The following is an 18,652-nucleotide window of genomic DNA, read 5'->3' on the forward strand; positions in this document are numbered from 1 at the left end:
CTCCACCGGCAATGCGGAAGGAAGGAGGTGGGCGGGATGTTACGTCATCTCCGCCCCTACGCTTCTATTGGCCGGCTGCTTAGTGGTGCCGCAGTGACGTCACTATGATGCCGAACGCACCTCCCCCTTGAGGGAGGCATTGTTCGGCGGTCATAGCGACGTCGCTGCACAGGTATGTTCGTGTGACGCTGCCGTAGCGATAATGTTCGCTACGGCAGCGATCACACAATATCGCACGTACGACGGGGGCGGGTGCTATCACGCTTGACATCGCTAGCTGATGCTAGCGATGTCGCAGCATGTAAACCCCGCTTTACTTTTCACACGTTTACCCTTGCAGACCTGTGTATAATTAAAACTGAAAGTCTATACTTCAATTGCATCTCAGGTGTTTCATTTTAAATAGAACATAGCGGTTTGCAGATCCCAAATCACCAACATTCGGTCATTTCCAAATATTTCTGGACCTAACTGTATATATGCTGTATATATGTAAGTGGAATAATGAAAATGTATTAATCAATAACTAAATAACTGAAGATTTAGTCAGCATTTTCAATAATCATGGTATAAGAGGCAAAGTAGACCATATAATGGGATGTTTGAAGATAAGATTCCGGATCCTCTGGTGACAGAAATAATAAAAGCGCTTTATAATGTCTTCGCTGTTCAATTAGTTTTTACAGGTGTCATTTTATTAAGAGCAGCTAGTGAGGATTAAATCTTACACTGGTCCTGATGGTATAACTATATAATGTCAGGAGGCCACTAAAATTACCAGCTACGAGTGAGGCAAAGACCGGTCCATTCGTGATTCTCAGTTACAAGAATAATAAAGACTATTTAATCCAGATGTTAGCACATTTATTGAATAGGCAAACAGCTTGGTCTTACTGCACATCTTTCACTCCGGTCCTGTTTTGAGATGTTAACCTTACTGAAAGGCCAATGTCATACAGATTTCTCAATCGGGAGCGTTCTGCTGATGTGCGTTCAGCTCTTGTTTTTGCTCGGCACTGCTCTTCATTTATTTAAGGGTCGGCCCTTGTTTTTCAACCACTTTACTTGGAATCGTTAATAGAATTTTAAATCGAATCCGGCCCTAAAGTAATATAGTAGTGTGTTCTTTGACACTATTTTAGAAGCATGAATATTTTCTTACTTAGTTGGCTAGGTAAAATCAAAGCTGTCATTTTGCTTTTCTTTTAAATTAATCCATTTATTCACTTTATAGCATAAAATGGAAATCATCAATAACGTTAAGACCGTTCTGCATTGTGGCACTGAAAATTGACTATGTATTTGGCATGTATAATTGCTCGCCTTATTGCTCTTAATATGTCTTCTGCTGCCCCCTTTGTTGAGAATGATGTTCTTGTCCTTCTACATCCAAGATGTCTTCTGCAGTGGCATAGGGAACGGTGTGTAAGGTTTAAGCCACAACTCACAACCTAGCAGAAGACAATTTGTAAGCTTTGAAGCTAGCGAGGAGTGCTGTGTTAGCTCCTAATCCCATCCGGCTTCAGTGCCCCCGTGTTCCTCCAATGCTGCGGAGGCCAAACTGCCTTTAATTGCAGCCAGTGGAGAGCACAAAGTTCAGGCAGCAATTATTCTGGTCCGAAATGTCAATCAAGGAAGAGTGCACCAACGCCAAGTAGGCAGGAAGACTGGAGGATGAGGACTAGTGTACTCCTCCTTAAGTAGATGGGACAACCCCTTTAAAAGCATGTTCTAATAACTAAAGCTTATCACCTATCCACTGGGTAAGTTCAAAGTATCTGATCACTAAAGGTGCCACTGCTACGAGAGCCACCGATCAAAAGAATGTCACTTGCCCAGTACTTATATGAACCAAGGGTCAAGCATGTGTCATTCAAAATCTGTAGATGTAATGGGAATAGCGGAGTGTTATGCCCACAACGTTAATGTGAACAGAGCTTTTCCTCCCTTTTTATGTTATATATTTTAATGTTCCCACAGGACTGTCCTTCTGATGTTGGAGACTTCAGGGCTCAGCAATGCTCCGCACACAATGATGTCAAGTATCAAGGGCACTATTATGAATGGCAACCAGTCTACAATGACGCCACTTCTCCCTGTGCACTCAAGTGTCAAGCTGTGGGAAAGAACCTAATTGTGGAGCTTGCTCCTAAAGTCCTTGATGGTACACGTTGTAACACCGAGTCCGCAGATATGTGTATCAGCGGCATATGCCAGGTAAGTAGTACATTGCATATATATATACATATATATATATATATATATATATATATATATATATATATATATAAAATCAGTATATCAGTCGCAATTTATTTTATTTATTATGCTTTGCTTATAAAGCACCAACATATTCCACAGAACTTGTCATCACTGTCCCCATTGGGGCTCACAATCTAAATTCCCTATCAGTCTTTGGAGTGTGTGAGGAAACCGGAGAACCTGGAGGAAACCCACGTAAACATGGGGAGAACATACAAACTCTTTACAGATGTTTTCCTTGGTGGGATTTGAACCCAGAACGCTAGTGCTGCAATGCAACAGTGTTAACCACTGAGCCACCATATATTCAGCATTGCATTGTAGCTGTACAACTACTTTTTGATTATTTACATTTTTTTTTTATTTTGCCCTACATGGCTATTACAGCGCTGTAATATGGCATCAGTATAAATCTATGATCCATACGACACTGTTATATGCCTTGGTCTGGCATCGCATGCTGTATTATGGGACGAATACCGTGCCACCCATAGGCACCAGCAGCTGAGTGTGACCTAAACTGTAATGCAGCCTTACAAATGTTATTGGAAGTTATTAATTAGTTGGAAGGTTTAACTATATTTGGAATCAGAGTATTTTTTTTTGTTTCTGCACCATTTATTATGAAATATTTAATATACTTTGCAATGGCCAGAAAAAAACCTGAGTCACGGGTGGGGGTTTCCATTCCACTGCTGGCGAACGTGTCTGGTGTAACTCTGTCAGAAAATACACGAGTTTGGTGATATCAGCCAATAAATGGACCATAAAACTGACACCGCTTGAAAAAGCAATTCTCAATCATCTCCCTGACATCAAGGTTTTCTCTTTTTATTCAGAGTGGAAAACATGACAGACGTCTTTTCACTTTCAATCAAAACGTTTTCTCTTTAATTGAATCTTAAGTTGTAAAATGGTGGTGTGCGTTGGCGAGCGTAGAGATATTAGAAACGGCATAAAGATTCCGGGAGATATAGTATACTCTATAAATTCACGAAACTAAAATGGAAAATAAATGATGTTTTATATCACAGATGATGAAGAAGCTAGAAGAAGAGAAGCGCCCTATAGATCTATGAAATAGAAATATAATAACGCAGGGATACAATAATGCAGGGATTGTTACGTACTGGATTCTGAAAGATATTTGGCAATTGAAAAGCATATCTTGTGTGCTACATATACAGTAACGTCCAATAGGTTGGCAACGTGGACTTCATGGAAAAATGTATTTTAGTATCAAGTAGAATAAGGTTTATGGCACACTTGAAATTATGGGTGCTCAAGACGGGTTCAAACCCGTAATATGATAGAAAAAACTTGGCACACCAAAATCAATATAAGGACTTTATTATACAGGGAATCCAAAAATGTTATGTTTCGACCCCTATATTTGGGTCTTCATCAGACACAATAGATTCTTGAGAAGGAATATGCCTTTAAGATAGGGACACTGTCAAAATCACCGTGAGATTTATAGATAAATCAGATTGCTGCTCTGTATAGCTATAATGGCGCAGTATAGCAGAGTGTATAACTTCGCCATTATATCTATACAAAGCAGTGTCACCATCTTAAAGGCATATTACTTCTCAAGAATCTATTGTGTCTGATGAAGACCCAAATATAGGGGTCGAAACATTACATTTTTTGGATTCCCTGTATAATAAAGTCCTTGTATTCATTTTAGTGTGCCAAGTTTTTTATATTTTAATACTGTCAGACTTCATATTTAAACTGCAGTTGTCTACCTTGTATCAGGCTCTGAATGTGGATTCGTAGGATTTGGTACAGGAAAGACATGTATCAGCTGTCAGTCTGCCTCCTGTATGAATGAAGCAGGGGTTATGGAAGCACAGACTGGCAGGGATAGCAGATTGCGGTTTTTCTCATCAGTCTTAGGCTATGTTCACACGCTATGTTCTGGTTTGACAACAAAAATGCACCCTCTGGCAGACTATTGACAAATGTAAACACTGCGTTTGACAAAAAAATGCGATAAAAACGCATGCGTTTTCCCTGCATTTGGGCTGCGTTTTGGACAGTGCGTTTTTAAAGTAGAAATAAAAAATAATAGGATAGGATTTGATAGATAGCTAGAATACATAGATAGATAGAGGGATAGAAGAAATAGAAAGAATAGATAGCATGACTGCCTGCTGACAGCAGACAGAGACAGAGCCATGCGATGAGAATGAACTCGGGTGAACCTCTGAGGTCAGTGCTGCGTCACAGGCAGTAGTGCGGGGCCAGCAGCTATAACGTCAGAGCTTCACCCGAGTTCATTCTCATCGCACGGCTCTGTCTCTGTGTCGTGGCCTCAGGACTCACCTGTGACCGCAGATCACCTAAGTGAGGGCACCGCTGATCATGCGGCTCACTTCAGTCACTCAGGTGATTTGCTGTCACAGATGAAGGACTCCAGCTGTGGCCGCGGGTAACCTGAGTGACGTCACCACTGATAGCGCGACTCACTTCAGTTGTTGCGTGAAGCTCACAGTGAGCGGTTGAGTTCTATGTCCGCTCACTGTGAGCTTCCAATGTAGCAGAGCTGCAAGCGTTGTGGGACCTTGTGTGGATTACATCAGACCTGGAGGGGTATTTGGGGGTTAATAAAGTTGGGAAAGAGGGTGTTTTTTTGTCCTTTATTCCAAATAAAGGATTTTTTGGGTGTATGTGTTTATTTACTGTACTTTCACTTACAAATTATTCATGGGGGTGTCTAATAGACGCCTGCTATGATTAACCTAGGACTTAGTGGCAGCTATGGGCTGCTATTAACTCGTTATTACCCCGATTGCTACCGCACCAGGGTAATCAGGATGAGCCAGGTAAGGTCCCGGGACTGACGCATCTAATGGATGAGGAAATTCTGGGCAGCGGCTGGCTGATATTTTTAGGCTGGGGGGCAGCCTAAAAACGATAGGCCTTCCCAGTCTGAGAATACCAGCTAGAAGCTGTGAGACCTGAGTTTTCGTTGACAAGAACGTATGCAAATTGCAACCAAAAGGCAGTGCAAACGCACAGCTAAACATTGTGGTTGCGTTTTGACACCCCTCATTCATTTCAATGGATGGAAAATGTTCACAAAATGCAATGAAGAAGTGACATGCTGCCTTTTTTAACGCAACGATTTTGACAAATGTCAAACAGAACGCTGCCTAAAAAAAACAACATGCGGATGGAAATTTTGACTTCTTATAGACTTTGCTGAGGAAGCAAAATGCATGCATTTTGTCAATGACACAGTAAAGTTTAAAACACATCCAAAACGCAAGAAAAAATGCAACATGCGCACATGGTCTTATAGGTCTTTAATAGAGTAGTGATGTATGTATGTGACGTGACCACTGCTCTATTCAAGTGCCCTATTATTATGATCGGTAATCCCATTATTTATGGCCAAACTTTTTATCTTATAAGGACATACAATTTTTGAGCGCAATATGTCCTTATAAGCTGGCCTCCCAGCAATAGACTGTCAGTCGGTTTGTGCTGAAGAAGAAGTGTGGAACATTTCGAAACGCATTCACAATAAACTGCATCATATGCTGCTTGAGTATCCTGGTTCTTCCAATGAAATTGACAGCAGTGTGGAGATAGCCACCATCTTCCTTCCATATTACAGCAGAACGTGCACCATCATCTTTGGAGCTCGTCCATCCCACACCAATGGAAAGGCAGAGGAGGCATGGTTCAAGCATTTTTCAGTGTTCTCCATGCAGCAGCAGTGGTCGTTTTGGGCAGGAAGAAAACAAGATGTTAATCTGTCAATCAGAGGTTGCGGCAGCAGAATAGAGGACATTACGTACAGTAAAGTCAATGTCTGAAATGGATGGTAGCTTTACACTAGTTAATACCACAGAGTGCTGAATGCTCCATATTACTGTGTTACTACCAGCTATGAAATATTTATGGAATCCCTGTGAATTAGAATGTTATTGTTGAACTGCATTGGCAGTTAAACAGTGAAATGGAACAGATAATCTCGTGTGTTACTGCGGATGGATTTTGGCTCTGGAGGTCTAGAAGATTTTCAATGCATCAGCTGAAGCCCTAAACAACACCTTTCTGTAATACGAGAGAAAACCCAACATGTAATCTGGGGCTGCTTAACCTTTGAGCAGTGACACTGTATTGTTTATTGGCTCAGGAAAGTCTTTTTCTTACGGTTTTCTATTTATATGATTCTAGATAAACAGAAAACTTAATGGATTAGAGTCACTTGTACATGTGTAAACATTTGTCTTGCCTTTAAATCTTTCCAAACTTTTCTTTTTACCATGGTTTGCAGTTAATTGTTTTTGCGTTCGTAGTTTCAGTTGTTAAGTCTTGAATCTGGCTGAATGTTCAGTTGTATACCGTAAAGAGCTTAAGGCAAATGGCACCATATAGCATTTCATCATTACTGACTACACGTCTACGATCTGCATGTTCGGTCGTTGGGTTTTGATGAGTACAGTACTGTCATCCAAAGAGATACCATCAGTTACAGTTAATAAGGTAGAAAGTGTTAGGGCTTGTTCACACAATAGACTTTTCTGTCCATATGCTGTTTGTGTGCAGCATGGACCGTATATTAACCCAATGACAGACACAGACAGAAAAGAGCCCCTATGCAAAAAACAATATATGGCATCCCTCAGTCGAATAGCTCTTCAAAATAAAGAATTCTACCTGTTTTGGAAGTAGAAATGAGCCCCTTTACCTCTTAGGCCCCTGGTTGCACCAATGATATGTCCACCCCTGCACCAATTGTAGCAATGGGCTAGTGCACATAGGTGATTTTCCAAACAAACCAATAGTATATATAGAAAAATTTCAGCATGCACTATTCTGGTCTATTCATTAAACCACAAAAATGCATGTAATAGAAGCCACATCTTGCTCCTGCGAAGTAGGACACGGGAAGCTGCACACGGAGTTAGTCAAATCAAACATTTGTGGACATGATTGGTCCAATTTTTTATATGTCCACCTGAACTGGAGCTTAAAAAGGTTGTCCATTTGTATGATGATATGGTATGTCACACAGATTTGCAGTAGCTTACTGATTAGCAGGCTCTAATCACTGGGAAATTGACCACCACTAGAACTAATGGTGTCATGACAACTATGGTATAGTTGGGAACCAGGGCTCCTAAGCTGTCCCTTAGGCTAGGAGACCCTCTGCTATCCCTATCCTCAGGCATACTGCTGCTGGTGGAGAGGCCTGAGTCTCCTTCCTGGCTCTACTTCCAATCAGTCTTGATCTGATTTCCCCTTCCCTTCCCCCCAGGAAGGGACAAGAAAGGAGTGTGATTAAACCTCACAGATAAAGACAGATAAGCAAAAATGAAAACTATGTCACACAGCATTCACAAGAGGAAAAACAAGAGCAGGAAGGAAGCTACAAAACAACAGGGATAAACTCCATAACCACACCAAGCAATGGGTATAACTTTCACCAGTAAGTCTGGGACACCACACCTCACAAAACAACATAGAGAAACTATAGCTGGCATGGGTGGAAGGTTGCAACCAGCATAAATACGAGGGGAGCAGATGTGAAAGCTCTCCCCGCAACATGTAACCAAAGGAAAAAGCAAACCAGCAGAGATTAACTCTTGACTGCCTATGAATTAGCACACAGCAGGTCGACACATGAGTCTGTCTGTGTTGATCCCAGACCCCAGAGAATCCATCGGGAAGAGTGTCAGAATCTGCAACCTGAACAGAGCCCAACACTGCCATGACAGTCGGTGAAGTTTGTGCAAAACTGGACACTTTCGCAACCAGGGCTGTGTTGTACCTTCACAGTGCAAGATTAGAAAGTTGTGTATTGTGTAAAAGAGGAAGAGGTGAACGACAATATTCAAGATTTAGATAATATTTGGAGATCATACTTTAGGGTATATTTGGGATATTATACAGAACATGTCACTATATTCAGAGGGGGGAGGAGCGCAATTTATATGTAACACGTACTACTGAATCTTTATGCTGAAGCTGTGACATGCTTTTGGCAGGAACTACAAATGGTTTGGCAGGTAGCTAGACTCTTACAGTAAGTCATCTAAACAAACATATCATTCTGCTGATGTGGACTCGCATTTCTTCCCTGTCTGCAGGCCACAAATCATTGTCTTGGGAGATTTACTTGGCGAGAAGTTAGTTGTGATGACATTATAAAATAGTGTGTTCAGTAGCAAATTCATTTTCTTCTAAATACTGTTGTTGTTTAGTCTTGTTTATAAGATGGTGTCCAAAGCAAGCTACATACTTAATCTGAGATGGTCTGAAGGAGCACAGTTTTTTACTAGTACACATGAGATTGTTTTGAGTTTATTCTCCTAATATCCAATGTTTTTAGTGCAATTACTTCTTCTAAACTATACAATTCTAATAACAAACCACACAAGTTAAAGGACAGGTTCATTTATGGGAACTAAACGAGCAACATTTATCTGTTATGCTTTTTAGATATTATTATTATTTATTATTATAGCGCCATTTATTCCATGGCGCTTTACAAGTGAAAGAGGGTATACGTACAACAATCATTAACAGTACAAAACAGACTGGTATAGGAGGAGAGAGGACCCTGCCCGCGAGGGCTCACAGTCTACAGGGAATGGGTGATGGTACAATAGGTGAGGATAGAGCTGGTTGTGCAGTGGTCTACTGAGCTGAGGGCTATTGTAGGTTGTAGGCTTGTTGGAAGAGGTGGGTCTTGAGGTTCCTCTTGAAGCTTTCCACGGTAGTGGAGAGTCTGATGTGCTGAGGTAGAGCGAGATATTGAATTGAATTTTAATTTTCAGCTGCAGCCCTAGACTGAATCTCTGTGAGAAGCTGGTGCTGAAATTATATTTATGCCTTTCTTACAATAAAGGCCTTTACTTTGACTCCTTATACTCATAGCAGAGAGACATTCTATGGAGTTAGTAGATGAGGATGATATTACGTTGTATGGGCTGCGCTGTGGTAAATGACAAGCCTTTTGTTTTCCAAAATGGTTCCTTATTGTCCCAACGTTTTTCAGCGCATCACCGGCGCCTTTCTCACCACCGGCGCCTTTCTCAAGATAGAAAACATTCTAGAGAGCTAATCTCAATAAGGTTTGGATTCTCGGGATTGGAGAATGGCTGACGTGGTACTGATATTTAAGAAAGGTAACAGAGTGATTCCAGACTACTACGGTCTGGTAAGTCTGACATCAGTGGTGTGCAAGGTTTTTGAGGGCATTATAAGGGATGATATGCAATTATATATTAGAGAGAATAATATAACTGACGGACAGCATGGATTCATGAAAGATAAGTCGTGTCTAACCAACCTGTTGGGGTTCTATGAGGGGGTAAGTGCAAATCTGGATATTGGTAATGCAGCTGATGTGATTTATTTGGACTTTGTAAAGGCATTTGATACTTTGCCACATAATAGCCTTATACTAAAGCTCCAGAAGCAGGGACTAGGGGAAACTACCGTATTTTTCGGACCATAAGACGCACTTTTTTCCCCCAAATGTTGGGGGAAAGTTGGGGGTGCGTCTTATGGTCTGACTATAGGGCTGCGGCCGGGAACGAGGGTGCTGCGGTGGAGCGGGTCATCGGGGGCACGAGCAGGCAGCAGCAGCGCCTGCTGTGACCACGTGGGCCCGCTCATTACATATGCACGCCCATCCTCCCGCCCATCTCTCAGCGCAGAAGCCGGCGCTGACAGGTGGGCGGGAGGATGAGCGGGGACGCGCGCATAGTAAAGAGCCGGTCCACATGATCAACCCTGGCAATTACAGCCTGGAGTGATCATGTGTGGCTGTATTCACTGCCCCCCGCGCATCATCATCAGCGCGGGGTGCAGTGAATCAGTACACTCACCCGTCCCCGTGTGTGGAGCCGCCCCCCTGCTGCACGCAATGTCTTCCTGTCTGTGCCGGTCAGCTGATCTATGCTGATCAGCTGATTGGCACAGACAGGAAGACATTGCGTGCTGCAGGGGAACGGCTCCACACACACAGATCATTGCCGCTGAGAGGAAGATGATCGGTGTTGCAGGGAGTGAGGAAAAGGTGAGTATAAACGTTTATTTTTTTTCTCTGTGCTATAGGATACAGGCCATATACCAGGATGGTATATGAGCACGATGGGGGCATATAGCAGGATGGGAGTATATGAGCAGGATGGATGGGGGTTATATGAACAGGATGGGGGTATATGAACAGGATGGGGGTATATGAACAGGATGGGGGTATATGAACAGGATGGTGGGTATATGAACATGATGGGGGCATATAGCAGGATGGGAGTATATGAGCAGGATGGATGGGGGGTATATGAACAGGATGGGGGTATATGAACAGGATGGGGTATATGAACAGGATGGGAGTATATGAACACGATGGGGGCATATAGCAGGATGGGAGTATATGAGCAGGATGGATGGGGGGTATATGAACAGAATGGGGGTATATGAACAGGATGGGGTATATGAACAGGATGTTAGTCTATGAGCACGATGGGGGCATATAGCAGGATGGGGGTATATGAACAGGATGGGGTATATGAACAGGATGGGAGTATATGAGCAGGATGGGGGTATATGAGCAGGATGGATGGGGGAAATATCAATAGGATGGATGGGGGGTATATCAATAGGATGGGGGTATATGAACAGGATGAGGGAATATGAGCAGGATGCTGGTATATGAGCAGGATGGGGGTTTATAGCAGGATCATATACAAGGCAGGAGGATCATTACCAGGATGGGGTACCGTAGTAGAGAATTTGGGGACATTACCCCCATAACAGTGTCAGCAGCAGATCCTCGCCCCATAACAGTGTGTCATGACCACATTTTTTTGCTCAAAGTTTTATTTTCCTATTTTCCTCCTCTAAAACCAGGGTGCGTCTTATTGTCCGGTGCGTCTTATAGTCCGAAAAATACGGTATATGCAACTGGGTAAGGAATTGGCTAAAAGATAATAAACAAAGAGTCATCATAAATGGTACATTCTCTAAATGGGCTATAGTCAGCATTGGGGACTGTAGTGATCTGTGCTACAAGTGATTCTTTTTAATCTCTTTATTAATGACCTTGTGGATGGGATTGGTAGTAAAGTGTCAGTCTTTCCTGATGACACCAAACTATGTAGGATATTAAAAACTGACCTTGATAGCACAATGTTACAAAATGATCTGGATAAGATGTCAGAATGTGCAGATACTTGGCAAATGAGATTTAATGTTTGTTTTTTTAATGTAAAATAATGCACCTAGGACGGAGTAATCCTATTCCTGGATGTACATTAAATGGAAGTAAACTCGGAACAACAGAACAGGAGAAAGACTTTATTCTATTTACAAGTAAGCTTAACAGCAGTGCTCAATGTCAATTAGCAGCTGCAAAAGCAAACAAGATTAGGGTGTATAAAGAGACATTAGATCCCGTGATCCCAACGTATTGTTCCCCCTCTGTAAATCACTTGTAAGGCCACATCTAGAATATGGGATCCAGTTTTGCGCTCCACATTTTAAAAGGGACATTCAGAAGTTAGTCAGTTCAAAGGCGGGTAACTAGACGACTACAAGGAATGGAAGGCCTCCCATATGATGACAGGTCGGAAAAGTTAGATATGTTTAGTTTAGAAAAAAGATGTCTCAGAGGAGATCTCATTTATATGAATAAATACATGTGTGGTCAATATAAAGGACTGGCACATGACTTATTCCTTCCAAAGACAATACTAAGGACCAGGGGGCACTCACTATGAGTGGAAGAAAAGCAATTCCTAAATAGGAAAGGGTTCTTTACTGTCAGATTGTGGAATGCCCTACCACAAGAAGTAGTAGTGCAGATACAATAACAGCTTTTAATAAAGAGCTGGATGATTTTCTCAGTACATATACACAATATTGTGGGATATTGGTGATTTAGTGCCAAAATATATAATTGGTGAAGGAAGGTTGAACTAGATGGACCCAGGTCTTTTTTTCAATTTACGTAACTATGTTTGTAAGGCTGCTTTCACACCTCCGGTTTTAGCAAAGCCGGCCAATCCGGCTTTAAAACCAATGCAACGGATGCGGCGACAAAACCGCATCCTTTGCATAAGTTTTTGACATGCGGCCCGTCTGTTTTTTGCTGCTTTCGGCAAGCTACTGAGCATGCGCAGTGGAAAAGACCACATGCGGCGGCCGGATGCGGTGTTTGCCACAGGACGCCGCATGCGGCGTCCATAGGCAAGCATTGCAAATCGTGCCGCATCAGCCTGATGCAGCGTGATGCGATTTTTTTTTGCCGGACAAAAAGGCATGCCAGGCAACGTTCCATCCAGCCGCCGCATCAGCTAAATCTGCTGCATGCGGCAAAAAACGGACGGAACACAAGCCCATGCGGCACAATACGGCACTAATGTAAGTCTATGCAAAAAAAAATGCAACCGGCGGCAAAAAAATGGTTGCGTTTTTTTCTGCAAAACGCCGGATTGTGCCGCACAGGAAAAACCGAATGTGTGAAAGCAGCCTAAGTTTGTCTGATCATTTGATTGACTCAATGTAATACTTTTTATAGATGAAATATGCTGCCACTTACATTTTTTGATAACCATTATAGCCGTTGTCTTTTAAAATGGAACCTATCAGCTGAATTATTTTGCCGTATCAGGAGTCTGACTCCTGGTTTCTGGACACCTCTTACTCTAAAACACTGCTGGAATTCAGAGAAAAACGCAACCAGTGACTAGTCCAAGAGGCAGAACTATGATATTTTTTCTCTGTCCTTTCACAGGTCTCTCCTTATATTTGTGTTCAAAGAACATTTCAGAGTAAAACATAGTTGTTCAGAATACAGGATTTTTCTGTGTAGTCCTGAGACTAAGGCGGGCTTTGCACATTGCGACATCGCAAGCCGATGCTGCGATGTCGCACGCGATAGTCCCCGCCCCCGTCGCAGCTGCGATATCCTTGTGATAGCTGGTGTAGCGAACATTATCGCTACGGCAGCTTCACATGGACTCACCTGTCCAGGGACGTCGCTCTGGCCGGCAAACCGCCTCCTTATTAAGGGGGCGGGTCGTACGGCGTCACTGCGACGTCACACGGCAGGCGACCAATAGGAGCGGAGGGGCAGAGATGAGCGGGATGTAAACATCCCGCCCACCTCCTTCCTTCCGCATATCCTACGGAAGCCGCGGTGACACCGGTAGGAGATATTCCTTGCTCCTGCGGCTTCACACATAGCGATGTGTGCTGCCGCAGGAACGAGGAACAACATCGGACCGTCGCGTCAGCGTAATTATAGATTACGCCGACGCTACACCGATGATACGATTACGACGCTTTTGCGCTCGTTAATCGTATCATCTAGGCTTTACACACTACGATGTCGCCTGCGATGCCGGATGTGCGTCACTTTCAATTTGACCCCACCGACATCGTACCTGCAATGTCGTAGTGTGCAAAGTACCCCTAAGGATTAAGCAAAGATCATAGGTCAGCTCAAACTTTAGTAAAAATGTGGTATATCACATGATAAAAAAACGTTACGTAAGTACAAAAGAGCAGAATTAGGCAGTCACATTCTGGTTGGTTTACATGAGGCCGAGCACTTGAGCTACTCTCTACTGATTTTGTTCATGGGGCCGCTGTCAGATCCATTATTTCTGTCCAGTTCACTAGGCCTTTATGTTGGGTTTTTCAGGTCACAGACCCCTCTAATGAGAGTGGCTCCAATTGCTTGTGGATCTTCAGACTATGGTTGCTCATATTCCTTGACTCATTTCTACAAATCAAAGTGGAATGGAAAATGTTTATTAATATTTCTTGTTTCCAATTTTTATACCATTACCCTGTACAAGCTAGTTTATTTATGCCTTATTACATTTTTATGAAAACCCTTTAAAGTAGTCTTTTCCAAGGTTTTCTTTTGTATAAGTGATAGTCTAATAGCAAATGTAGTAGTTTGCAGAACATTAAGTCTTAAACAAGACTGGATTACGAATCGTGGTGTTTTTTTTCCACTATTTTACCTTTTGATGTGTTATATGTTATGATCACAATTTCCAAACTCTTTTTATGTCTCCTGTCTTTTTCTCAGTTTGACTTTTGGAAAAATCAACAGCGTGATAATGATTTTGTACTCAGGAGATCAGTCATTACATGTTCAGTGTCAAGCCACGGAGACACTAGAACCGCTTTGTAAAAAGTTATTTATAAATCCTCCATTACAATATTAAAAGACAAATAAGCTATTTTACATTGACCCTTTCCTTTCCAGTATCCAAAACTTACATATTTTAGGCAGCTTTTCTACAGTAAACAGAACAATATAGAATTGTTCGTAACTTTATTTTTTCTCATTTATTCTTCTTCTTTCCTTTGATCTTAGTTTGTCTGTGACAAGCCTTAAAAACATATATAGAGCAGTTGTAGAGTAGAGCGGTGGTTCTTGTATATGTGTCCCAGTAGCTCAGCCATTTCCCCCCTTTTCTCCTACTCATAAGCCTGTGTCTTCTTGTGAGAAAACTTACCACTGTGGAACCTTCTTCAACTGTTCTGATGATTAAAAAATGAACACTTGTGTATTCTGCAAGATTTTTACTAGACTTTTTGCTTCAGAAACATTCATAAACTCCATCCCAAGGTAGTTCTTCCGATCTGTAAGTTAGCAGTATTCGGAGGACTTCCTGGGATATGCCAAATTATGCGTACCGTACTTAAGTAGTTTGAGATCATTCTAAAAATACTGGAATGTGATCAGTTCTTCTTACTTTTGAAGGATTGTGTTGGTGAAAGAAACCCCTCTAGTGCCCAATTACACCATATCAATCTAATGAAAGGCATATTCAGCTGATAGCAAGAGAGGACCTTCTGGGCAATTTGTAATTACGGGACACCCCATGTTAGATACAACACATTGAATGTTTTTTCTTGGTTCCTTATTTATCAATGTTTAATGAATTTAACTCATATGTATTTGGACAGAAATGGACCATCAGTATCTAGTATTATGACATAAAAAGTCCAGTGGTGGCGATCTGTACACCACACCATCTAATGCTTGAGAATGTGTTTGGTGATGGTACACTTGCTTGTAGCTGTTCAACCATGAAAACTCATCTCATTTAGCTGCCAGTGCACAGTTTATGCACTTAACACTAGAAGTCCCAGAAATTTCGAGCTCCCCCTGAAGTCCCGAAAGAGGGTTAAATGACCCAATACAATAAACTGAGTAGAACTAACTAGAAACTAAATGGCTAAACTCAATGGAAAACAACAACCTCCTGTGGTGCGACAGTAATGGCCTTAATTACAGAACAAAAGACAGTGATTATAGGATGTTGGCTAAAATCCTTCAGGTCATTCGACCTGTCTCTGGGTTCCAAAGGTAGAAATGTTAAATGACCCCTCTCTGAGACTTCTAGTGTTAAAGGGGTATTCCCATCTAAAAGATCCTATCGCCATTGTAGTAGGTGTAATAATAATATTAGCAGGTAACTCCAATTAGAAACATAGTATAGTTCTACTGACTAGCTATATCATTTACTTCATGTGCAGGGCAATACAGTAGCTTAGGTATCCATGGTTGTAACCACTATATAATAACATAGTTAGTTAGTTGCTAGTGGTCGTAACCATGGCTACCTAATCTACTGCAATGCCCTTCACATGAGGTAAGTGACATAGCTAATGAGGAGAACTATACTACATTTCTAGTTGTAGGTATTTGGTAATTATATTATTACACCTACTACATATTGGGATAGGATCTTGGAGATAGGAATACCCCTTTAAGTTAATGTCAGAAGAGGTTTAGACTCTGCAGTTATTGAGCGGGCTGAGCTTTAGCGACTTTTATGCACTATACTGTTAGGGCCAGATGGACGGGTAGACCCTGGAGGTGGATCCACTGGGCCGAACTCCCGGATGAGGGAAAGGAGTCCGGTAGCCGGAGCACTGTAGGTAGCAGGACAGTCCGTGCACTGGGAGAAAATGGAGAAGTCCCTGGGACCACGAGGTCACTGATGGTGGTCCGGGTGACGGAGCTCAGGTTCGGAAGCCGTGATGGTGTCAGGCGGGGTCCGGAACCGTTGGAGCGAGATGACAGGTCACCGCAGGGATCCGAGATGGTACGAACTGTCAGGATAGCAGATGGACAGCGTTCGGGGTTCGAGGTACCGCAGGACCGGATGGCGATGCAGGATCGGCTCTAGAAGACAGAGAGGTAAGTATCTCACAGAACACAAGGAGACCTGACTCCTAGCTTGGGAAAACACGAAGAACAGGCCCCGCTCCCTTGGACATTAACCCCCTATATACCCTGTACCTGTGTGCATCATTTCCTGTTAGTTGACACTGGCCCTTTAAGAAAGGGTCAGTGACCGCACGCGCGCCCTAATGCGCATGCGCGCGGCCCGGGTGCCAGAAGCCAGGGCAGGAAGCTGAGAGGAGGACGCAGGGGAGCCGGCCAGGGACTGGGAAGCCGTCGGGCGCCGGGAGCGGAGACCAGGGGGCCTGGGAAGTACGGGCACCGGAGGCTGGAGAGCGGGGAGCGTGGCAGGTGACCCGGGGAACGGAGCAGGGGACCCGGGGAGCGTGACATATACATGTTAGCTTTCACTGACATGATGCTGGAAATTTACATTATCACTTCGTGGCTGAGTGACTATGATTTCTAAATGCTTCCATAATAGTTCAATAATACCACTCACAGTTGGTTGTAGAATAATTAAAAAGAATGAACTATCACAAACTATCTTGTTATAAAGGTGGTGTCACAGTACCACACTTGATTTCACTCAGCTCTTTACAACATCCCATTCTTTCACAAATGTTTTAAGCCAGCTTTACACCTTACAATTAGGTGTGCGATCTCGTATGCGATGTGACACGCCCAGGTTGCATATGCGATCTAATGAGATTGCACGTAGGTCGTTCATTTGCTGTCACACGTGCGTTAGTAGCCTATGTTAAATTGATCAATTTTGTGTGCGATCCTTTAGATCCTGTGTTCTGTGACGTATGCATTGGGCACCCTTTTTTTTTTATTTATTGACTTGACAAGCGTGTGTAATGTGTAGGGATGCGTTTTTACTATGTCATCTGCCATTCAGCTTTGCTACATGGCCGCTGACAGCAGCCACAGACAGCCATGTAGCAGCGGTGAATGGTAGTTCACAGCAGACACAGACAGAGCCGCACTGTCAGAATGAACTCGGGTGAACCTCACCCGACTTCATTGTCATGCTGTGGCTCTGTCTGTGTCGCGCCCTGATTAGCGGTCACCTGTGAAGGACTCACCGGTGACCGCTAAACTCCTGAGTAAGTGAATTGAGCAGCCCTCTCTCATATACTCACCGATCCCCGATCCCCGGCGCTGCACGGCATTCACACTGCTCCGGCGGCTTTTACTGTTTTGAAAAAGCCGGCCGCCCATTAAACAATCTCGTATTCCCTGCTTACCCCGCCCACCGGCGCCTATGATTGGTTGCAGTGAGACACGCCCCCCACGCTGAGTGACAGGTGTCACACTGCACCCAATCACAGCAGCCGGTGGGCGTGTCTATACTGTGTAGTGAAATAAATAATTAAATAATTAAAAAAAACGGCGTGCGGTTCCCCCCAATTTTAAAACCAGCCAGATAAAGCCATACGGCTGAAGGCTGGTATTCTCAGGATGGGGAGCTCCACGTTATGGGGAGCCCCCCAGCCTAACAATATCAGCCAACAGCCGCCCAGAATTGCCGCATACATTATATGCGACAATTCTGGGACAGTACCCGGCTCTTCCCGATTTACCCTGGTGCGTTGGCAAATCGGGGTAATAAGGAGTTATTGGCAGCCCATAGCTGACAATAAGTCCTAGATTAATCATGTCAGGCGCCGCGTCTATGAGACACCCTCCATGATTAATCTGTAAATAACAGTAAATAAACACACGCCCGAAAAAATCCTTTATTGGAAATAAAAAACACACACACATTCCCTGGTTCACCACTTTAATCAGCCCCAAAAAGCCCTCCATGTCCGGCGTCATCCAGGATGATCCAGCGTCGCATCCAGCGCTGCTGCATGGAGGTGACCGGAGCTGCAGCAGACACAGCCGCTCCGGTCACCTCCACGCAGCTAATGAAGACAGCCGCGCGATCAGCTGATCTGTCACTGAGGTTACCCGCTGTCACTGGATCCAGCGGTGGCCGCGGGTAACCTCAGTGACAGATCAGCTGATCGCGCTACTCACCTCAGTTGCTGACTGGAGCTGACCGGAGCGGCGGTGAGTAGCGCGATCAGCTGATCTGTCACTGAGGTTACCCGCGGCCACCGCTGGATCCAGTGACAGCGGGTAACCTCAGTGACAGATCAGCTGATCGCGCGGCTGTCTTCATTTGCTGTGTGGAGGTGACCGGAGTGGCTG

The 18,652-nt window shown here is 43.4% G+C and overlaps 1 protein-coding gene across 1 annotated transcript in view; it reads left to right on the plus strand.

The window, feature by feature from the left end:
- ADAMTSL3 (ADAMTS like 3) overlaps nt 1-18,652 on the plus strand; it is a 725,891-nt gene that overhangs the window by 417,506 nt on the left and 289,733 nt on the right. The window contains exon 6 of the mRNA XM_075345857.1: nt 1,981-2,217. Within this exon, the coding sequence (XP_075201972.1) occupies nt 1,981-2,217 (237 nt within the window). The remainder of the gene's footprint in view (nt 1-1,980; nt 2,218-18,652) is intronic.

The sequence above is a fragment of the Anomaloglossus baeobatrachus genome, chromosome 4 (genome assembly GCF_048569485.1).
Source record: "Anomaloglossus baeobatrachus isolate aAnoBae1 chromosome 4, aAnoBae1.hap1, whole genome shotgun sequence".
Taxonomy (NCBI): Eukaryota; Metazoa; Chordata; class Amphibia; order Anura; family Aromobatidae; genus Anomaloglossus; species Anomaloglossus baeobatrachus.